We start from the raw sequence: 25,154 nt of genomic DNA, 5'->3' as shown, positions 1-25,154 counted from the left end.
TATATTAAGGTACATTATTATACATGTACGTAGAGCGAGGGTGCACCAACCTCAAGTCGTTGATACATTTCAATTAATTACCATCCGATTAATTTCAAAAGTATTCATGAGTTAACATTCAATGAACAATTCCCTAATATTTTTTTAAGAAAAACAAAGTTGTTTATATATTACTCTCTAAACAGTCATGTTGGATGATTCCGGATAGATAGAGATATAAAGTTGAAAAGCCATGCCATTATGTAAAGTTTACAATATCATAATTTCGAACTTTGCAGCCATCAAATAACATTGTAAATTTTACACTTACGCTAACCCAGTAAATTAAAATTTTACATTATAATGACAATGACACACTGTGGAACATCTGATAATCGTCTCCTAAGTCATTATCGCTTAAAGTACCAAGTCGTTGATTTCTATGTTCATTGCTTGGTCTGCATGTCTCATTTGATAATTTGTACCTACGTGTTAATCTAATTAATATTTTCGACTTTACACAACCACTGATATGTCGCTAGCCATATGATTTCGGTTCTTATAAAGCTGAAGTTGTGATTGAAGGGAAAAATTAATGAAAAAGAAACCCCCATCCACTAAAAAAAAAACCCCCAAAAAAAAGAAAAAGAAAGAAAGAAAGATAAAAAAGCAAGGAAGGAAACCCTTGAACAAATGTGGAGGTACACGCTTTGATGACCGCTTTGATTGAATAAAGCCTATGTATTTGGGGAACTGTCGTCGGAAGTTAATCAGAATTCTCTTTGAACAAATTGGTAAAACCGAATGTGGGTAAATAAAGAGTGTTTACTGGCTCTGTTGTGGATACGCGGATCACTCCACCGACTTCTACCGCCGATACAGACCTGACTTGTCTGTCGAAAGCCCTATCAAAATATTTTCTAATTAAACAAACTGATCACACAAAAAGGAGGTTTTCCGCTGTCGAATACTTATATTTTAACTTATTAAGCGCATGTATAATTGTAAGGGAAGTATATTGTAAGACCTCGTGTCTGTTCATTGTGATCTGTTTCTATTGATCTCTGAAATAAAATTACAAATCAATACCATTTTTAATAACACACTTTTGTCATTTGAGCGTGGATGTCGAATAAATGGGTTTTTTGTACTTTTTTTTCAAAACCAAAAGATATGAAGAATGTTTCATTTTAAATGTATTAATTTTGATCGTATATATTACAATAAAGACCTGCATCTAATGTATTATGTAACATTACATTTCAAAAAAAGACGACAAACATTTTAGCGTCTTTTATGGTTGCTTGTATGGTAATACAAAGGAACAAATACATTTAATATCATACATTCTTTAATATCTTTTGGTGACAGATCAACGTAAACTACGCTTTGTTTTCCATTCTTTTTGAAATGCAATGTTACATAATATTTGCAGATCTGTCGCTCTCAGTTTTAAAAAATTTCGTGGGCTACAGACTTTATTTAATCAGTATTTTATTCAAGTATATAATTATATAAGAATACATTGAATCGGATCGAACAGCAGACACAAAGCCTATATACTCCTACAGACTTGAAGCTATATGTAGATATTACACAGTTTTTATATGTCTTATGCGCCCCTTTTATTAAAATTTTTTACATACTCCCAAAAAAGTGTGTGTGTGGGGGGGGGGGGGGGGGCAATCCATGATAGTTCAATTTTTAATATGTAAATTTAAACAATTTAGTTGCTGCGAGGCGAGAAAAAGCGCCCCCCCCCCCCCCGGTGCCTTATAGTTAAAGGTCCGCCCCGTAAAAGGGTCCGACCGGACCTTTAATTTTACATTTAAGGTCCGCCTTTGCTATAAAAGGGTCCGGCCCGTATAAGAAGAGGTCCGCCTAACATAAAAGGTCCGGGGTAGGTCCGCCCCGTAAAAGGGTCCGACCGAACCTTTAATTTTACATTTAAGGTCCGCCTTTGCTATAAAAGGGTCCGGCCCGTATAAGAAGAGGTCCGCCTAACATAAAAGGTCCGGGGTTTACATTTCATTTCTATCTTTTTAATTTCGAGAGTTTTAATCTTAATTCAATTTTAAGTCCCAAAGTGAAGGATACCAATCAATTTATCTTTTTAATTAGTTTCGAATATTTAACACATTTATTTTAGGTCTTTGACATTAAGAATGTAAACAAAATATTTGTTTATATAGCAAAGAATTGTAAGCTCAGTAAATCGCTGATAACTTAACGAATGGCACTCGAATTTTGGCTGCCTATCAAAATTGCCTTAATGAAGTACATGTATTGTATACATTAAAATCGGAAAAATAATTTTTGACCGAAATGGTCACCATGCCCCTTTAAAAAGAATAACATACGGAATTCGACATATGTACAGAAAAAAAATACACTAGCTAGTTAATTATTGTTTAAAATATTTGTACATGTAAATTGCACTAACTGTCTCGAATCACTCAGATATCCCCTAAACATAAGTTTTCATTTTTAAAAAAATATCTCCTCAAGGGAATTCGATGCATTTCTATCTCTTACGTTAGGATTTGATAAAAAAGGCAAAACATTTGTTTTGTTTGTTGTTTGTTTTATATTTTATCTTTGTTTTTGTTTTGATAATTTTATCATGATAATTAAGGATAGATTACATTTCATTAATATGAGCAAAATAAAAACGATATCCCTAATTTTGAAAATATTTTAAGTTTTTCAATTAAGTAATTTCATATTTTTATCTAATCTTTCTTATAAAAAATTGTTTTCTTCTTATAATACAAACATTTTGGAAATTTTGGAGTAGGTATCTATTCTTTTTTTTTGTATGTAGCATATACTATTTGATTAATAAGTCAATAAGTTAATTTAACATATATAATGCTCTTAACAAGGAGAGTAACATCTTAGTTTAAGAAATCGTGTTTATTCCTTTTCACTTTTTACAATGAAATAAAATGAATTCAACATATGACGAAAGTAATAATGAATAATCAACTCTTGTACTTTTCAGGTGAACATAGGTATACTCTATATACCTGTGCCCCTTAGAGGACCCCTTAATTATCTAATTGCCTAATCTTCTACACTCACATATACGTGTATCATTAATTTTTTTTTCACAAATATCATAACATGCATTTCTTGCCGGCCCCTCCATTATAAAGAAGATAAGAAGGTCATTAGATGAAAATCAAAACCGTCACACAAATTTACCTTATTTTAAGATTAGTTCAAGGAGACGGTCAATCGTTTGAAAATTAATTCCAGGGGTTTTTCACAATTTAAAAAAAACCGTCGGATTAAACTTAGTAACAAATATGTTTTACTACTTCTTTTTTTAATTAAATAACACTAATTTTACTGTATTTTGGGGATACAATGCATGTACATGCAATGGGTCCCACTTCTATAACTGAAAAGGAAATACCGGTATAACTAGATGCGATCTCGTTGAGAGCAACGAATAGGTCTTCCATAGAAGAATCTTAAAACCCTAAACTCTAAACTACAAAAGGTGTCATTAAACACTTCGTTGCATTTGCAATTGCAAAGCGGAAAACCATAATAAAAAAAAGAAAACGTGTTCCTCTGTTGATTCTCTGACATTTCAAATAAAACATGAAAATAACAAAAAAAGGAGACATCTAAATGATATATCCGAGATATCTCAACATAAGAAACGCAATAATCATCACGATGATTTACCATGAGATTTTAATCCTGGGTTGAATTTTTGAAAAAATATGGAATATACTACCATTAATAAGAAAGTTTTTAAAAATACAATTTTGTTTGGTTCCGGTGTCGACTGGACATGCCGGGTAAATCATTGATACCTTTGCTGCACATCTAGATGTTTAGGTCTATCATATAGCAAATCTTGGTTACTCAATCACTTTCCGTTATTGAGTCTTGCACAGACAAAATCAGAAAAGATTCTGAAAATATCGGAGATACCTCAGTAGAAAAAAGCAATACTCATGTATTTACCATTACAATAATGCGCTGAAATTAAAAAAAAGTCTGGAAAATTCTATCGAAAATGATAAAAGTAAAAAGTACAATTTTGCTTGCTTCTGGTTACGACCAGAACTGACAGACAAGTTATTGAAGCGAATTCTGTTCGTAAATAAAATTATAAGAGCTTAAATTCTCTTTGAAAATTTATTCATTTTATCTAATTTGTGTGCAGATTTATCTATTTTTTGATAAATAAGCAAGTGTAACATAAAAAGTTTTGATTTGAAATAATAATTCCTTTATTTTACATACATGTAGGATATAAGTCAAAAAATGCATTTGTGAAAGTCAAATTTCAGGCTTAGGCTGATATTCTTTATGTATGAGAAAAGCGCCATTTTCCGCAATCGGTTCTATTTTTAGCAACGGCCCTAGCTTTTTTAATACCGATGGACCGTTTGAAAAAATATGAAAAAAAATCTGTACGCATTTTATTTATCTATTGGGGTATGGACCATTACTTTTAAAACAAAACGTCAAGAATACATAGGCTAAACAACGTCGCGGGTGTGCGGCGACTGTCCTTACCTAACGCTCTATATATGTTGTTTTCAGAAATAAATATCTTTTTGCACTAAAATTTTCAGATCTAAATAAATATATGTAAGTATAATACAGTTCGAAATTTTGTTATTACAGCGAGTTTTCATGATTTTATTGCAACTGTGACACTACTTTTGGAGCCACCCTCGTACCAATCCTACAGTGTTGTGTATTTGATGATCTGCAAAGTGTAAATGTCTCCGAATGCTATTCATGTGAAAGTCTCATTTAACGAAAAGCTCGAATGATGTGGAGATTATCTGACTGATAATTTTTTTTTTCATTTATCACTAGCTCCGATTAAAGGATGTCATAATTTTTCTCCACTTTTCCCTTTATAAATCATTCTTTAATTTTTTATGCAAAGAAATGCATCTAATTTTGTGAGGTTTTGAAATGTGAAATAAGAAAACAAATTAAAATGGTGCCTTAAAGGCGCTCAGACAGCAATCTGAAGATAATTGCTAGGTAGTTCACAAATATCTTTCTACAAATTTTATCACAAATTATATACCTTCTATCTTTTTTTGAAACATTAAGAGAGAGAGAGAGAGAGAGAGAGAGAGAGAGAGAGAGAGAGATTACATTGTACATGTATCATCTAATTAATTCTTTTGTCTTTTCACGCCCTTATACTTACCACAGTTACGAATGTACACTAAATTATGAATGTACACATGTAAACCCTCTGTCCAGGTAATGCACATCTGCGACTTTTTATTAATCTGTTAATTATCATAAAATAATGATGGACTCTACCTAAAGACGTATGAATTGTTTGTATATTATCATGTACGTTCTGGGAGATTTAAGTATCAAAAAATTTAACAAGTGAAACTTATCCGGAACTTCATAAAGGCTTAGATGTTAGTTTCATCAGTCAACATCCCGTACTGACATTTGGCGGCAAAACGACTTTGGGGAAAGAAAAAAATATAAATTTCTGCATTTAGTACTTAGAAAGGTTAATACACATTATTCTAATTTGTTGGTGGTGCCATTTTTCTAACTAATTAATTTAGGAAATTACCCCATGCACCATGTGATAAAAGTCATTGGGACCATTGGGAACGAGATTGTGTTGATTGCATCCCCTGTACCCCCCTGTGTACGTGATATCAGGGACAAGTTAAATTATATGACTGGTTTATGTTCTTGTCTTATGATAATTTGTTGATAAGTTATTATTAGGGGGGGGGGGGGTACTTCATGACTTCAATCTTTTCAAGGTAAATGGTAAATTTAGGAACAATTATCTTTCCTGCGAGAAAAAGTGTAAAGGGGGGGGGGGGGGGGCCTGAACCCTCTATGATGCTATATATGTGCCTAATGGTTAGGTCTTAATTTGCAAAAAAAGTGGGGGGGCCAAGCCTCCCCTAGCCCCCCGGTTCCGACGCCTATGCAATGATCTTTTACGTAAAGATTTGAAAGGAATAATCTCGCTGTTTCTCAAAATATGATCGTATATCGTGTATATAGTTGATGTTGGCAGTGGCGTACATTAACGTTAGTTTGCAGAAACTTTACTATTGACTATTTCCTTTATTTAACCCAAAACCAACAACCATTTTTATATATGCAACTGGTTTGATAATCAATGGAAACTTTAAATTTAAGTACAATGTACATCATGCATGTAGGTGTCAGTGATGTCAAATTTCTTTTTTCAAATTTGTATTTTTCATATAAACCCCGCATATATGCTTTCTCTTTATATATAAGCATATGGCGATGGATTCATGGAGAAGAAAGATGTCCAGGATAAGATTTCAAGAAGTTTTAAATATGATTTCTTATATGAAGAAAATGAATTAAGATTGTCAGACATTCACTAGTCCATTTTGTCATTTCTTTATAGTTCTGTTCACAATGAAGTTGCTGTTGGGTCCAGACAAGACCGAAAGATGCCCAGTGTTCAGGATCAGCATGGTGAGTAAATCTTACTGACTCAAGGGAATTATCATCTGATGGATTTCTTCATTAATATTGATTTGAACATAACTAACTACTACCAGTAAATGATTTTTTCCAAGCACTAGCTATTTGAAAACTATACGCAGATCAGCATTTTGAATTATTTTGAATTCATGAAGTTTATTTTTCCTTTAAAAGAGCATGTTTTGAACAACTAAATGAAGAGATTTATATAATTTGTTAAAATCTGAAAATTCTCCTACCTCTCACTCAACCTATTTTTTTTTTTAATGAAAACAGGTACAGTTTAAATGCAATGGCATAATATATTGGCTAGGTCAAGTTAGGATCACAACTGCTCAATATAAATTGTTTATTATTACAATGTCAGCCTCTTGATAAACATTACAGTTACGTTACTGATTATTAAGTATAAATCTCTCTTTTTTCTGCATCAGAATGTATAGTGCTGAGTTTGTTAAGAATTTGACTGATTTGAACATATTTTATTGCATTATAAAATTACAGTGGGATTGGGCACAAGTTAAAAAAACCTAATTCGCCCTCTCCCTATTAATAAATGTAAATGATTCATATTGAATGAATCATATTCATATTGAATGTTTTATGTACATTGAATATTATATGTAAAATCTTCAAGTTGCCCCTTGAGGGCCCTTAATTAGTAAATAAAGAAATTGAAATTGAAATTATGTTTTAAAAGCAGTTAAATTCTTTCTATATTGTTTGTTAGAAGGGCACAGCTTCTGAGATGAGAGGATGGTTGTTATATGTGTGTTTGGGGATGTGAATTGGGGTGGGTTGGAGAAGGGTGTATGTACTTTGTGTGCGCAGGGCGGGGTGGGGGGTGGGGGGTGATTGTTTGGTAAGGTGCCTATGGTTAGTGTATCCATGCTTCAGATCACTTGTCTGTATGTAGTTAGAGTCTTTAAAAACATTATTTCATGTTCGAGTAAGATCAATTTATTTCTATTTATCTGTTTTAGCTGTGTGTGAAAAGGAATCATTTAAAGGGTTATTTTCTAACCACTATGTTAAGATCTTACATGAATGTACAAGTCAGTAAGGCAGAGCTTTCATGCTGTTTGGTCATCTGGGTTTTTAAAATATTGTCATAACAAGGACACCGTTAGATGGCCAATTATATCTCCAGCAAGCCATTCCATTATGCTAGCAATCAATATCACAAGTGTTTGTCGACTTTAAACCACAAATGGAAATAAGAATGATTCAAAAAGGATTTTTGAACAAATCAGTCTTTATTTTAATGATTTTGTTTTTACGTTAATAGTTTGGTAGATCAAGTACCTACACAAGAAGTGTGTAATGTTTGATAACACAATTCATAAACTTTCAATCTGCTCGGTTCCATAACCTACAAATTACACATACATGTACATCTCCCAATAGTGTTGTTACTGATTTAGTTTAAACATATTTGATTGATTTAATACCTATATATTAATAACTAGTAAGGTTCTCACAGTATGTCAAATGAAGGCCAATTGTTAACCCCTTTACATTAACTTTGTTTTCACCAGATATTGACATTGGGGTGGTATATGTGTAATGAATGAGTATATTGGAAGTCATACAGTTTATTTCTTTTCCACAATTAAAGTTGAATTTGACTTTAATATGAATACATGTAACTGGAAATTACTGGTACACATGAATTTGCATGTTCAAGAAAATATCTACAATAATTCAAATACCTTAGCCTGATATAAATTTTCTTGGTAAACATAATGATTATTTTATGGAACTTAGATGCATTTATTTAGTTGTTTTTTTTTACAATACTAAACAATTATGTTACATTTTTTCTTTGCAGTTATATCCTTCAAAATTGAAGTTGCAAATCGATATAAGTTAAACAAAAGTCTAAAGAAGTTGGCGACAAAACTAGCAGAAGAGCCTGGAAATATTCCCCTTAGAAACCAAGTGTCAAAGGCAAAGGTGAGAGAATTTTTTATTTGTTACCATACCCTAACAACTCCCAGCTCAGAGAGAGAGAGAGAGAGAGAGAGAGAGAGAGAGGGAGAGAGAGAGAGAGAGAGAGAGAGAGAGAGAGAGAGAGAGAGTGTTGACTTTAAAGGGGAGGAAAATAAAATGCAGATAATGAGAGATGGAAGAATATGAGAGAACCAAAGGGAAAAAAAGGAAAGAATGAGGAGAAGGCTAGGCAGCTGGATTACCTTTTGCATAACAACTTTTGAGTAAGATGACTGTTTATTAAGCATTTGATTAAAAACCAGCTCTTGTAGTCCCTTTTTGTCAGTTACTTTTGATGGTCTTTGTTTGACTCGCTGTGATTGGCTATCAGTATGTACATGTATGTGTTCATATTGAGAGGGAGGTACATACAGTATTTTTCAATTGGCACCATGCAAATCTCCTTTCCAAGCACTGTATGCATGTACATGTACATCCAAACAAAGATATCAATGAAGTTGATATTGCTAAAAAATTCTCAATTTAATAAGTCATATCAAGACACAGCTGCATATCTGTAGCTCTCTGGTTGAAAAAAAATTGGATAGACAAACCAGTTCTTCAACAAGAGAACTACAGATCTATAGCCAATCAAGACAATCTAGATATCAGAACCATTTTAACAGGAGCTTGGACTTTGGGTAGTTGTGTCAAACAGCAATGTGACGTAGGCCTGTCTATTTCATTGGGGCCACTCAGCTATGGCTCTTTGAAATCAACAAGATTTGTCTGGCTCTTGAGGAAAGACTACGCAATCTGTGTATATTTCACTTGAAACCAGCGTCATATTTAACTTGTTTTGACACAAGAAAAAGATGGTTACATCTTACCGAAAGTCCAAGGTCTTGTTAAAATGGTTCTAACAGATTATCTAAAATATCATATCTATATAAACATCAAGTTAGTGATTTCCAGAATGTTGTTAGATAAGAACAAGTGTTAAGTTACAAAAAAAAAAATTAATATTGATTTCAGTAAAGTATCTAATTGTTGTTTTTTTTCCCCATGAGATGATGTAAAGACTATAACATGATCCTAAGCTTCCAAAGGAAGACAGCTAATAAAGACTACTCCCTCTGGAATACCCTTCTAAATAATGAATGATCCCTTTTAGTATTATTAACCCCAAAAGTTGTCGATCAGACATAAAGTTAAATAACATCACCAAAGAGCCCAGAGAGTATAGATATGTTACAGAACACAGAAGTTCAGTCAGAGAGGATGAATTTATACACTCTGTTACATTTGTTTAGCATTGTTTTCATTCTCAGGTTTCGGAATTCTATTTTACATGAAGGCATTCCACTTTGTTGGAATACACATTTTGAGCACATGAGCAAACATATACATTATTAAGTGATTCGTTTCATGAAATATACATTGTATACATGTATATGCATGCTGTTGTGAAAATTAAGCCCCAGTTTATGAACTTTTAAAAATTATTTCAATTTCTTAAATGATAATATAAAATAGATTTAGTGGCATGTGCTTTCCTGATCTGAGTGTAGGTATTTCTTGATCTGTCAAGCTTGTTATTGTTGACCATAAATAACATAATTAACTGAATTACAAGTTCAAGGAAGCATTTCTTTTTTGATTGCCAACCATGCAAAACTTTTTGTTGTAATACTTTTAGCAACTCAGTTAGGAAATTTATGTTTATTTAATTTTGACAGTTAAAAGTTTTGGTGTGAATGTTGGAAGATTTTGTGGAAATATGGAGAAAATTGTCCACTCGCTGTCAATATAGGGTGTCAGGAAAACGGGGAGGGGGGGGGTGCTAGTCATTTTATGATTTTCCAAATCACAAATAATAGACTGCTTCAGGATAACAGAACTGTTCTTTTACAGGGAATATCAATAAGATAATTCTTAGTTACATATGGTGTGAAAACAAATGTTCAGTAACATATCAATAAATTATTTGCCAGCTTAAATTCTTCCAAATTCTTATTGTATCTATTTGCCCTTCTAAAGAGCATAATGTGGTTATCATAAAAAGGGTTAAAACTGAAGGAGTAGGTTCTGGAATCCTCTGTCAGCCCTGGTCTCCTGCAAAGATAAAGATGAGTTCTATTTGCTCTGAATATTATCTCCAGAAGTGTGTTTGCTGTGATTGAAAAGTTGACCCCGACCGCGGTCATAAGGTGTATACAAGAGTATATGAAGAGTGTGGGTATATATACGCATACCTGATAAGTCTAATCCAATGCTCTCTTGTGTAATAATGTGTTTGGTATACTTTTAAGTCTCCCTAATATGATTGTTAAAAATTTTTGTTATTGTAGAAATGTAAACATGTCGCCCTGTCAGTCTGTGATAAAGCTAGTATCCATTTAATAAAAAAAGCAAACAGGATGCTATTTGAAAGAATGTTTTTTTGTTATTTGAAGGCGTGCAATCTATTTGAAAATTTTTCGGAAATTTTTATGAATCATCTCTTGATTATATCCAAACAGATCTAGAAGTACCATTTTCCTTGTTGTAAATTATGAACAAATGTGTATTTCTATATCTTTTTGATTGGAACTGACATATTAGTGGATTTATGGATTTCCAATAAAATAAAATCTGTATCTATATAAGCAACCTTGAAAAAGTGGAATCTAGAATCGATTGCTTTTATATATAACTTTTGTCTCTTGTGTTGTATGATGATTGATTGAGTAAAGATGATGATCAAAGATTCAACCCAATTCTGTAATATACAGACTTTGGGAGATAATCAGGATATTGAAGTGACACTTCTGTGGGAAATGCATTTTTAAAAAAATTGGTCATAAAATGGAAATTCATTTTTCTATCAGAAGAGGAGGGAAAAAAAGTTCCTCGTGTAGAATGATAAAGAAAATCTGCCAAGAAAACTTTAGTCCCAAAAAGGCTTGCATGACTGTAAAATTTTTAGCACTCAGTCGACAAATCAGCTGTTTCGAGATTTTTTAAATCCATTTGTAATAATGTTCTCATGTGGTTGACAATGGAACAGTTCGGCATGATCTTTAAGAAATATTTGATTGTAACATGTTCCACATAGATAAGTCTTTGCTATCTGATATAACAATTTAAAACAAACTTGGCACAATTAAATGTCGACCTTGTCCGTTTAGAATATTCACCATTCCTTCTATTTAGTAAGCCAGTTAGTTCTATTGTTGATCTTTGGAATTATCTGCATGTCTGCTTATAATGTGCTCATAGAATACCATTGGGTCTCCAAAATAAACAGTACACCGGACATTGTTAGAACAACATGTATTGAGCGATTGTGAGGAACTATGTACATTTTACATTTACAGTCAGTTGTAGGATCTCTCATGGTCAATTTAACTCTCTGTATTAGTCATGTTAACAAAAACCCTCAAACTGGCCTTCAACTTTCCTACCATTTGGATAGGAAATGTTGTTTAATATTGATTAATGGTAATTCTGCAGAACTGTTCCTTAATGAAACCACATGTTTTTTCATACAAGCGACCAAAAATTTTATATACCACACCACCAACACGTTTATTACATGTATGTAACTATCATCTCTGAACAATGCATAGAAAAATCTGAACTGTAGATAAAATGATGTCATCTACCTCCAAACCATCACATAGTATCTTACTGGCCTAACGCCGTATTTTTTGTGATAATCATCGATACTTTCTGCCACCCAACAACATACCACATGTACGTTAAATAAAAATCAAATATAAACCTTTATCTTCATGTCTAATGAGTTAGAATACCTTGATAATTAATGCCTTCATGATAAGTGAGTATAATCTAGTAACTATTAATGAACTACATTCTTTGAGATGTGTTGAAAGTTTATTTTACCTGAATGCTATTAGTTTTGAAATAAAACAAAAAACCTATACATGGGGTATTTTACATTGAGATGCTAATTGTGTATTATTGGGATGTGTGTATTGTACATTCAATGTTTAACCAAGCGCTAGGTGTTTAATGTTTATTTCAACATACTTTTGATAGATTTAACAGAGGCCTTTATCTCAGTTAAAGCCCTATTGTTTTACAGAGTTCTATTAGCTTTGAATTACACGCACAGATCAATACATTATCGTCTATCAGTTGACGAATCTTTGAGGTGTCTTCACAGTGTCACCACGGGTACATGAACACATATGCCCCGACTCAATGACCTATCAGGGGGGAACAAATCGTGCTTTTAACATAAAAGGTTTTTCCTTTATGCTCTGTGATTTCATCAATGTATGGTATTTAATGTAGGAGATCAAGCACCTTAACTTGTTGGGATCTGTTCCAAATTAATTTTTAGGTCACTTTGATTTTTATCTGTTTTAATTTTTTTATCACTATTTAGTTTGAATGAAGAAAGGTTAGCAATGGACAGCTTGATTTGACTACTTTTTCCTACACTAGATCTAGAATCATAATTGTGTAATTTTTTACATTAACATCATAATCATTCAGTTCAGTTCGAAAATAATAAACAACTAGACACGATCTCGTTGCGAGCAACGAGGAGGTCTTCCGTCTGATTTTAGAATTTGAGATGTATGTTAGATCTTGATTTTGCTAAACATGATTTAGAATAGAAAAACGGGGTCTACATTCTAAGGGCAAGATACTATTTTGTTTCAGGGATAAGAGCTTTGTTCAACAAGTGTTTAGAAATTCGTCACCGTTCTTGAGATATCTGAAAAAAAAAAAAGTTTTAGGGGCCAGTCCCTTACCTCCTTATTGGAGCCGCTGAACCAAATTTTGAAGGTTGCATTTTGTAAAGTACATCATTTTGAATATCTTGTCTTCTACACTGCATTTCAAAACATTTTCCTTTTTGAGATATAGCTGGTCATAGTTTATGGACCCTTGACCCCTAAAAAATCCTTATTCCATAACACATGAAAAAATCATTACATTACTTGGATACAGAACTGTAAGATAAACATATTTGCTCCTTTCATTAAATTTCCCTCAGTAAAGAGCTACAGATGAAACATTTTAGAGCCCTTTAGTTTCCTAATTTTAGGGGCCAGCCCCTTTTTTGATATCAAATAAAAGGTCAATTGAATCTCAACACATTTTGTTCAACAACTGATTAGAAATTCGTTACCGTTCTTGAGATATATGGGAAAGAACGTATAAGGGGTTGATCCCTTAACTCCTTATAGCGGCCATTTAACGCAATTTTGAAAATTGCATCTTATTAAGTACATCTTTCTGAGTATCTTTTCTTCTTTACTGCATTTCAAAATATTTTTCCTTTCTGAGATATTGGTGATCAAAATTCTATAATTATGGCCCCTAAAAAACCCTTATTATGTAACACATACTGAAATCATTACATTACTTGGATACAGAACTGTAAGATAAACATATTTGCTTCTATAGCCTTTCATTAAATTTCCCTCAGTAAAGAGCTACAGATGAAACATTTTAGAGCCCTTTAGTTTCCTAATTTTAGGGGCCAGCCCCTTTTTTGATATCAGATAAAAGGTCAATTGAATCTCAACACATTTTGTTCAACAACTGTTTAGAAATTCGTTACCGTTCTTGAGATATATGGGAAAGAACGCATAAGGGGTTGATCCCTTAACTCCTTATAGCGGCCATTTAACGCAATTTTGAAAAGTGCATCTTATTAAGTACATCTTTCTGAGTATCTTTTCTTCATTACTGCATTTCAAAATATTTTTCCTTTCTGAGATATTGGTGATCAAAATTCTATAATTATGGCCCCTAAAAAACCCTTATTATGTAACACATACTAAAATCATTACATTGCTTGGATACATAACTGTAAGATAAACATATTTGCTTCTACATGTATAACCGTTCACAAAATATCCCTCAGTAAAGGGCTACAGATTGAAGACTTTAGAGGCCTTTGGTCCCCTAATTTAAGGGGCCAGCCCCCTTTTTCTTGGTATCAAATAAAAGGTCATTTAATTCTACACAAATTTTGTTCAACAACTGTTTAAAATATCGTTACCGTTTTGGAGATATATGAGAAAGAAGGTTTTAGGGGCCGGTCCCTTAACTCCTTTTAGGGGCCGTTTAACGAAATTTTGGCGGTTGCATTTTGTTGAGAACATCATTTTAAACAACTTCTCTTCTGTACTGCATTACAAAATATTTTTCCTTTCTGAGATATAGGTGATCAAAATTTTTGACTTTTGGCCCCTAAAACCCCTTAATTACGTAACACATGATAAAATCATTACATTGCTTGGATACATAACTGTAAGATAAACATATTTGCTTCTATAACCGTTCACAAAATATCCCTCAGTAAAGGGCTACAGATTAAAGCTTTTAGAGGCCTTTGGTCCCCTAATTTAAGGGGCCAGCCCCTTTTTCTTGGTATCAAATAAAAGGTCATTTAATTCTACACAAATTTTGTTCAACAACTGTTTAAAATATCGTTACCGTTTTGGAGATATATGAGAAAGAAGGTTTTAGGGGCCGGTCCCTTAACTCCTATTAGGGGCCGTTTAACGAAATTTTGGCGGTTGCATTTTGTTGAGAACATCATTTTGAACAACTTTTCTTCTGTACTGCATTACAAAATAGTTTTCCTTTCTGTGATATGGGTGATCAAAATTTTGGACTTTTGGCCCCTAAAACCCTTTAATTACGTAACACATGATAACATCATTACATTGCTTGAATACATAACCATAAAATAAACACATTTGCTTCTACATCATTTCACAAAATATATCTCAGTACAGGGCTACAGATTAGAGACTTTAGAGGCCTTTGGTCCCCTAATTTAAAGGGCCAGACCCTTTTTCTTGGTATCAAATAAAAGGTCATTAAATTCTACACAAATTGTGTTCAACAACTGTTTAAAATATCGTTACCGTTTTGGAGATATATGAAAATGAAGGTTTTAGGGGCTGGTCCCTTAACTCCTTTTAGGGGCCGTTTAACGAAATTTTGACGGTTGCATTTCGTTGAGAACATCATTTGAAACAACTTCTCTTCTATACTGCTTTACAAAATATTTTTTCTTACTGAGATATGGGTGATCAAATTTTTTGACTTTTGGCCCTTCAAAACCCTTCATTACGTAACATATGATAAAATCATTACATTACTTGGATACATTACTGTAAGATAAACATATTTGCTTCTATAACATTTCACAAAAAATTTCTCAGTAAAGGGCTACAGATAAAAGACTTTAAAGCCCTTTGGTCCCCTAATTTAAGGGGCCAGCCCCTTTTTCTTGATATCAAATGAAAGGTCCTGTAAATATTAACCTTTCTTACATAACATGTTTTAACAAAATATTTTTCAGAAAAGAGATAAACAAAGAAAACAAGAAAAAAATACGACATTTTTTTAGACTAAATTTTCGGGTCCAGGCGAGCTTCGGCGCCTTTCAATCCAGTTCAAAATGAAAATAAAATTGCAAATCTACAATCTTTTGTCTACCATTCCATGAAAGTTTGAACTCAATATCTGTTATAGTTTAGGAGAAGTTAGAGTAACAAGCCACCCCTCTAAAAATTGCTAAAACGTCAATATCTCTAAAATGGAAGTGACGTCATAAATACAATTAAAAACCTATAAGGTTTCGATCACTATCTATCATATCTGAAAGTTTCATGAAAATCGGTCGAGCCGTTTCTGAGAAATCGCGTGCACAAAATTTGTAAGAAAAAAAAAATAATAATAATAACTAGACACGATCTCGTTGCGAGCAACGAGGAGGTCTTCTGTCTGATTTTAGAATTTGAGATATATGTTAGATCTTGATTTTGCTAAACATGATTTAGAATAGAAAAACGGGGTCTACATTCAAGGGCCAGATACTATTTTGTTTCAGGGATAAGAGCTTTGTTCAACAAGTGTTTAGAAATTCGTCACCGTTCTTGAAATATCTGAGAAAAAACAGTTTTAGGGGCAGTCCCTTACCTCCTTATTGGAGCCGCTGAACCAAATTTTGAAGGTTGCATTTTGTAAAGTACATCATTTTGAGTATCTTTTCTTCTACACTGCATTTCAAAACATTTTCCTTTTTGAGATAGAGCTGGTCATAGTTTATGGACCCTTGACCCCTAAAAAATCCTTATTCCATAACACATGAAAAAATCATTACATTACTTGGATACAGAACTGTAAGATAAACATATTTGCTTCTATAGCCTTTCATTAAATTATCCTCAGTAAAGAGCTACAGAGGAAACATTTTAGAGCCCTTTAGTTTCCTAATTTTAGGGGCCAGCCCCTTTTTTTATATCAAATAAAAGGTCAAATGAATCTCAACACATTTTGTTCAACAACTGTTTAGAAATTTGTCACCGATCTTGAGATATATGGGAAAGAACGTATAAGGGGCTGATCCCTTAACTCCTTATAGGGGCCATTTAACGAAATTTTGAAAATTGCAGCTTATTAAGTACATCTTTCTGAGTATCTTTTCTTCTTTACTGCATTTCAAAATATTTTTCCTTTCTGAATTAATGGTGATCAAAATTCTATAATTTTGGCCCCTAAAATACCCTTGTTATGTAACAAATGATAAAATCATTACTTCGCTTGGATACAGAACTGTAAGATAAACATATTTGCTTCTATAACCGTTCACAAAATATCCCTCAGTAAATGGCTACAGATTAAAGACTTTAGAGGCCTTTGGTCCCCTAATTTAAGGGGCCAGCCCCTTTTTTTTTTGGGTATCAAATAAAAGGTCATTTAATTCTACACAAATTTTGTTCAACAAGTGTTTAAAATATCGTTACCGTTTTGGAGATATATGAGAAAGAAGGTTTTAAGGGCCGGTCCCTTAACTCCTTTTAGGGGCCGTTTAACGAAATTTTGAAGGTTGCATTTTGTTGAGAACATCATTTTGAACAACTTTTCTTTTGAACTGCATTACAAAATATTTTTCCTTTCTGAGATATGGGTGATCAAAATTTTTGATTTTTGGCCCCTAAAACCCCTTAATTACGTAACACATGATAACATCATTACATTGCTTGAATACATAACTATAAAATAAACACATTTGCTTCTACATCATTTCACAAAATATCTCTCAGTAAAGGGCAACAGATTAAAGACTTTAGAGGCCTTTGGTCCCCTAATTGAAGGGGCCAGCCCCTTTTTCTTGGTATCAAATAAAAGGTCATATAATTCTACACAAATTTTGTTCAACAACTGTTTAAAATATCGTTACCGTTTTGGAGATATATGAGAAAGAAGGTTTTAGGGGCCGGTCCCTTAACTCCTTTTAGGGGCCGTTTAACGAAATTTTGAAGGTTGCATTTTGTTGAGAACATCATTTTGAACAACTTTTCTTTTGAACTGCATTACAAAATATTTTTCCTTTCTGAGATATTGGTGATCAAAATTTTTGATTTTTGGCCCCTAAAACCCCTTAATTACGTAACACATGATAAAATCATTACGTTGCTTGAATACATAACTATAAAATAAACACATTTGCTTCTACATCAATTCACAAAATATCTCTCAGTAAAGGGCTACATATTAAAGACTTTATAGGCCTTTGGTCCCCTAATTGAAGGGGCCAGCCCCTTTTTCTTGGTATCAAATTAAAGGTCATTTAATTCTACACACATTTTGTTCAACAAGTGTTTAAAATATCGTTACTGTTTTGGAGATATATGAGAAAGACTGTTATAGGGGCCGGTCCCTTAACTCCTTTAAGGGGCCGTTGAACGAAAATTTGAAGGTTGCATTTTGTTAAAAACATCATTTTGAACAACTTTTCTTCCGTATTGCATTACAAAATATTTTTCCTTTCTGAGATATGGGTGATCAAAATTTTGGACTTTTGGCCCTTCAAAACCCTTATTTACGTAACACATGATAAAATCATTACATTACTTGGATACATTACTGTAAGATAAACATATTTGCTTCTATAACATTTCACAAAAAATATCTCAGTAAAGAACTACAGATTAAAGACTTTAGAGCCCTATGGTCCCCTAATTTGAGGGGCCAGCCCCTTTTTCTTGATATCAAATGAAAGGTCTTGTATATATTAACCTTTCTTACATTACATGTCTTCACAAAATATTTTTCAGAAAAGAGATAAACAAAGAAAACAAGAAAAAAATACGACATTTTTTTAAACTAAATTTTCGGGTCCAGGCGAGCTTCGGCGCCTTTCAATCCAGTTCAAAATGAAAAAAAAATTGCAAATCTACAATCTTTTGTCTACCATTCCATGAAAGTTTGAACTCAATATCTTTTATAGTTTAGGAGAAGTTAGAGTAACAAGCCACCCTTCTAAAAATCGCTAAAACGTCAATATCTCAAAAACGGAAGTGACGTCATCAATATAATAAAAAACCTATAAGGTTTAGATCACTATCTATCATATCTGAAAGTTTCATGAAAATCGGTCGAGTCGTTTCTGAGAAATCGCGTGCACAAAATTTGTAAGAAAAAAAAAGAAAAATAATAATAATAGGGAAAAAGAAACCGAACGAAAACAATAAGGTCTTCCGTTGGAAACGGAAGACCTTAATTAACTGTATATCAGGGGTGCGTTTTACAGAAGAACTTACGACTTATGACCAAATTAATGAATGCTAATTAATCACAAACTAATCAATGTTTTATTCTTATAGCTGTAAAATATAATTATGGGAAATGAAATAGTTATAAAAAATGGTTTTATAAAAAATTTCGTTCATTTATGATCATTCTACGAGACTGTAAATATTTAAGACTTTGTCGTAAGTTCTTTTGTAAAATGCAGCCCTGGTAGTTTTTTTTTTTTAGTCTTTAGTTTGATATTTTTTATAATTACTTTATATCAACAGGGTTGTCTCTAAAAATTGATGTAGAAGGGAGAAATAAAAAAGTAGATGGGGGTCTGGAGGTCTAGCTTATAGCTAGATTGTGTTTGAAATGAAAAAATAGCCGGGTAATTAAGTCACTTTAGGTGGGGGAATTCCCTGGGTCTTAGAAACAGCCCTGTATCAATTTGAAAATAATTGAAAATACAAAATTAATTTTTGATGGTTTAATAAAACTTGAACTATTAAAGTAGCATTTTAAATTCTCAAAAAAGAACAAATATCGAAGTATACGAGTATTGTTTAGTTTTTGCAAAATTTACAACCTGGAATAAAAACTGGAAGGAAAGGGTTAATGAGAGAGAGAGAGAGAGAGAGAGAGAGAGAGAGAGAGAGAGAGAGAGAGAGAGAGAGAGAGCAGGATAAATTGTTCCAGATATAAATGCAAATACATTTTGTTAAAAGTATTCATTTAATAACTTTTGACAGTTTATTAATGAAACCCCAAGTATATGAAGATTTCGCCAATAACGTTGTCTTTTTTTTCTTTATGATAGCTTGCTGCAGTAGCTGAGAATGAGGACAATGTACTGGAGCAAAAAAGGCAGCAGGGCAAGAAGGTCTTGTATGGACAGGTCATTCAGGTAAACTTGTTAATAACGTTGTATCTAGCAGTACAATTTCGCTCTTTAGTTGATTACATCCATTTATATATAGTTAATTGAGTCAGTATCATGCAAATACAGTCAAACTTCATTATCTCGAACTAGATGGGACTGTTTAAAAACTTTGAGAAGTATTTGAGATATGGAGGATAAAATAATTTAAAAATAAGTGGTTGGTACTCACAAATCGTTTTGAGATATCCATTGTATTTGAGATAACAGTGTTCAAGATATCAAAGTTCAACTGTAGGTAACAATTGGATATACTAGAAAATCATGCAGGTCAATTTATAGTATCTTTTATGAAGACATCTAGATCATCATAAACTATTTTTTTTATGAAAATTAAGTTCTCTTAATTTAAAAAGACAAGTTCAATCATATGATCTATTATTTTTGAAAATCATAGTTTAAAAATTAAATCTTTAAAAATTTAAATAATTCAACTTTAATTTGTTTTCACAATTAAGAATGTATGAGATTGAAAACTTCAAGGGAAATTAAATTGATGTATTAAATAAGATGTCAGATTAAATTGCTAAATGCAGAATTTGTTACTATAATTGGCAGTCAAGTTGTTTTACATTATTTTTTAAAAAATCTCATCATTTCTAGACAATTTAGAAATGATTACGGCAGGATTTTCTTGACTCTTGATATGAGAACACCAATTCTAAATTGATTTTTCCTCTAGAAATAAAGATGTTAAGTTGGCCTAAAGGGTCTCTAGTGTGTTGGTACTAATTGCTATGCAGACTATATTCTGTGATGGAATTTCCAAAATGTTTTAGCTTTTATCTGCATTGCAAATCTTGAAGGAGCATCTCTGAAAATGAGTTTTCGATTCAGTCTGTCTGTAAATTGGTCCTAAGACCTCGTATGATTGTTATAACGTTAATAGCATACTTGGCTAAATCAATGATCTTTAATCCTTATACACTGTATATAAATGGAATACTAGTATCACAATATGACATGAAATTTGAGTTTGGAGTGTTCAATTTGGCTCCTATAAGTTCTTTTTTAGAAAAAAATGATTTTATTGAAGAGTATACAAATGCATATAAATCATATATTAAGAAATTTACAAGAGCATTTCTTCAGTACACATTTACTATTGTTAACATTCACTCTCAGGGGTACTTCCCTTGAAAAGTAGGACTTGCTCACATTTTTGAAATGCTTTGAGAACAGGTCTGTGTCTTATTATTTATGGAAAGGGGTTTAGAGAACAATCTCAAGAGAGGGAAACTCTTTATTTGTTCATTTTAGAATTAAAATCTCAAACTCAAAAAAATTTCTATTATATTCAAGTGTTAATTCAGTCATTTTTTAATTGATTTCAAAAGAGACTTAGATCGCTAAATAATTCAGGGGTCTCTATTGATTAAGAGGACGGCACATCTACACTGTGTCATTTATTGTGTATATACTTGTAACTTGATATGTAAAAAAAAATCTGTCATATTAAATATTTATAGACATAGAATAAATAGAAAATGCCTGTCATACTTCATTGTTACTCAGTAGCTATAGCTCTAGAAAAATAGCCCTTTAACTTGACGATTTCACCACAAAATAGAAATCATTTTTTAGCTCACCTGAGCTGAAAGCTCAAGTGAACTTTTCTGATCACATTTTGTCTGTCGTCCGTCTGTCTGTCTGTCCATAAACTTTTCACATTTTCAACATCTTCTCAAGAACTACCGGGCCAATTTCAACTAAACTTAGCACAAATCATCCTTAGGCAAAGGGAGTTCAAAGTTGTGAAAATTAAGGGTCACACCCCTTTTTCAAGGGGAGATAATTAGAAATTAATGAAAAATTTTGAGAAATTTTCAAAAATCTTCTTCTCAAGAACCATTTAGCCAGGAAAGCTGAAACTTGTGTGGAAGCATCCTCAGGTAGTGTAGATTCAAAGTTGTGAAAATCATGACCCCCAGGGGTAGGATGGGGCCACAATGGGGGGTCAAAGTTTTACATAGGGATATATAGAGTAAATCTTTAAAAATCCTCTTCTAAGAAACTAATCAGCCAGGAAAGCTGAAACTTGTGTGAAAGCATCCTCAGGTAGTGTAGATTCAAAGATGTGAAAATCATGACCCCCAGGGGTAGGGTGGGGCCACAATGAAGAGGTGTTAAATTTTTACATAGAAATATATAGAGTAAGTCTTTAAAAATCTTCTTCTCAGAAACTAATCAGCCAGGAAAGCTGAAACTTGTGTGGAAGCATCCTCAGGTAGTGTAGATTCAAAGTTGGCAAAATCATGACCCCCGGGGGTAGGGTGGGGCCACAATGGGGGGTCAAAGTTTAACATAGGAATATATAGAGTAAATATTTAAAAATCGTCTTCTCAGAAACTAATCAGCCAGGAAAGCTGAAACTTGTGTGAAAATATCCTCAGATAGTGTAGATTCAAAGTTGGGAAAATCATGGCCCTTGGGGGTAGGATGGGGCCACTATGGAGGGTCGAAGTTTTACAAAGGAATATATAAAGTAAATCTTTGAAAATCTTCTTCTCAGAAACTAATCAGCCAGGAAAGCTGAAATTTGTGTGGAAGCATCCTCAGGTAGATTCAAAGTTGTGAAAATCATGGCCCACGGGGGTAGGGTGGGGCCACAATGAAGGGGTGTTTAAGTTTTACATAGATATATTATAGAGTAAATCTTTAAAAATCTTCTTCTTAGAAGCTAATCAGCCAGGAAAGCTGAAACTTGTGTGGAAGTATCCTCAGGTAGTGTAGATTCAAAGTTGTGAAAATCATGATCCCTGGGGGGTAGGATGGGACCACAATGGAGGGTCAAAGTTTTAACATAGGAATATATAGAGTAAATCTTTAATCTTTAAAAATCCTCTTCTAAGAAACTAATCAGCCAGGAAAGCTGAAACTTGTGTGAAAGCATCCTCAGGTAGTGTAGATTCAAAGATGTGAAAATCATGACCCCCAGGGGTAGGGTGGGGCCACAATGAAGAGGTGTTAAATTTTTACATAGAAATATATAGAGTAAGTCTTTAAAAATCTTCTTCTCAGAAACTAATCAGCCAGGAAAGCTGAAACTTGTGTGGAAGCATCCTCAGGTAGTGTAGATTCAAAGTTGGCAAAATCATGACCCCCGGGGGTAGGGTGGGGCCACAATGGGGGGTCAAAGTTTAACATAGGAATATATAGAGTAAATATTTAAAAATCGTCTTCTCAGAAACTAATCAGCCAGGAAAGCTGAAACTTGTGTGGAAGCATCCTCAGGTAGTGTAGATTCAAAGTTGTGAAAATGATCCCTGGGGGTATGGTGGGGCCGCAATTGGATGTCAAAGTTTTACATAGGAGTATATAGAGTAAATCTTTAAAAATCTTCTTCTCAGAAACTAATAAGCCAGGAAAACTGAAACTTGTGTGAAAATATCCTCAGATAGTGTAGATTCAAAGTTGGGAAAATCATGGCCCTTGGGGGTAGGATGGGGCCACTATGGAGGGTCGAAGTTTTACAAAGGAATATATAAAGTAAATCTTTGAAAATCTTCTTCTCAGAAACTAATCAGCCAGGAAAGCTGAAATTTGTGTGGAAGCATCCTCAGGTAGATTCAAAGTTGTGAAAATCATGGCCCACGGGGGTAGGGTGGGGCCACAATGAAGGGGTGTTTAAGTTTTACATAGATATATTATAGAGTAAATCTTTAAAAATCTTCTTCTTAGAAGCTAATCAGCCAGGAAAGCTGAAACTTGTGTGGAAGTATCCTCAGGTAGTGTAGATTCAAAGTTGTGAAAATCATGATCCCTGGGGGGTAGGATGGGACCACAATGGAGGGTCAAAGTTTTAACATAGGAATATATAGAGTAAATCTTTAATCTTTAAAAATCCTCTTCTAAGAAACTAATCAGCCAGGAAAGCTGAAACTTGTGTGAAAGCATCCTCAGGTAGTGTAGATTCAAAGATGTGAAAATCATGACCCCCAGGGGTAGGGTGGGGCCACAATGAAGAGGTGTTAAATTTTTACATAGAAATATATAGAGTAAGTCTTTAAAAATCTTCTTCTCAGAAACTAATCAGCCAGGAAAGCTGAAACTTGTGTGGAAGCATCCTCAGGTAGTGTAGATTCAAAGTTGGCAAAATCATGACCCCCGGGGGTAGGGTGGGGCCACAATGGGGGGTCAAAGTTTAACATAGGAATATATAGAGTAAATATTTAAAAATCGTCTTCTCAGAAACTAATCAGCCAGGAAAGCTGAAACTTGTGTGGAAGCATCCTCAGGTAGTGTAGATTCAAAGTTGTGAAAATGATCCCTGGGGGTATGGTGGGGCCGCAATGGGATGTCAAAGTTTTACATAGGAATATATAGAGTAAATCTTTAAAAATCTTCTTCTCAGAAACTAATAAGCCAGGAAAGCTGAAACTTGTGTGAAAATATCCTCAGATAGTGTAGATTCAAAGTTGGGAAAATCATGGCCCTTGGGGGTAGGATGGGGCCACTATGGAGGGTCGAAGTTTTACAAAGGAATATATAAAGTAAATCTTTGAAAATCTTCTTCTCAGAAACTAATCAGCCAGGAAAGCTGAAATTTGTGTGGAAGCATCCTCAGGTAGATTCAAAGTTGTGAAAATCATGGCCCACGGGGGTAGGGTGGGGCCACAATGAAGGGGTGTTTAAGTTTTACATAGATATATTATAGAGTAAATCTTTAAAAATCTTCTTCTTAGAAGCTAATCAGCCAGGAAAGCTGAAACTTGTGTGGAAGTATCCTCAGGTAGTGTAGATTCAAAGTTGTGAAAATCATGATCCCTGGGGGGTAGGATGGGACCACAATGGAGGGTCAAAGTTTTAACATAGGAATATATAGAGTAAATCTTTAATCTTTAAAAATCTTCTTCTCAGAAACTAATCAGCCAGGAAAGCTGAAATTTGTGTGGAAGCATCCTCAGGTAGTGTAGATTCAATGTTGTGAAAATCATGACCCCCGGGGGTAGGGTGGGGCCACAATGAAGAGGTGTTATAGTTTAACATAGGAATATATAGAGTAAGTCTTTAAAAATTGTCTTCTTAGAAACTTATCAGCCAGGAAAGCTAAAACTTGTGTGGAGGCATTCTCAGGTAGTGTAGATTCAAAGTTGTGAAAATCATGGCCCCCGGGGGTAGGGTGGGGCCACAAAGGGGGGTCAAAGTTTTAACATAGGAATATATAGGGTAAATCTTTAAAAATCTTATTCCCAGAAACTAATCAGCCAGATGATTCTTTATAATTGTTAAGACTTTGGCCCCAGGA

The 25,154-nt window shown here is 33.4% G+C and overlaps 1 protein-coding gene across 4 annotated transcripts in view; it reads left to right on the top strand.

Moving 5' to 3' along the window:
* LOC105327506 (inositol 1,4,5-trisphosphate receptor type 3) overlaps positions 1–25,154 on the top strand; it is a 97,277-nt gene that overhangs the window by 1,436 nt on the left and 70,687 nt on the right. For all 4 annotated transcript variants that reach the window (XM_066067903.1, XM_066067906.1, XM_066067904.1 and 1 more), the window contains exons 2-4: positions 6,395–6,465; positions 8,306–8,430; positions 19,787–19,873. In XM_066067903.1, the coding sequence (XP_065923975.1) occupies positions 6,395–6,465; positions 8,306–8,430; positions 19,787–19,873 (283 nt within the window). The remainder of the gene's footprint in view (positions 1–6,394; positions 6,466–8,305; positions 8,431–19,786; positions 19,874–25,154) is intronic.

The sequence above is a fragment of the Magallana gigas genome, chromosome 8 (assembly GCF_963853765.1).
Source record: "Magallana gigas chromosome 8, xbMagGiga1.1, whole genome shotgun sequence".
NCBI lineage: Eukaryota > Metazoa > Mollusca > Bivalvia > Ostreida > Ostreidae > Magallana > Magallana gigas.
This window is presented reverse-complemented; position numbering and strand designations above follow the sequence as displayed.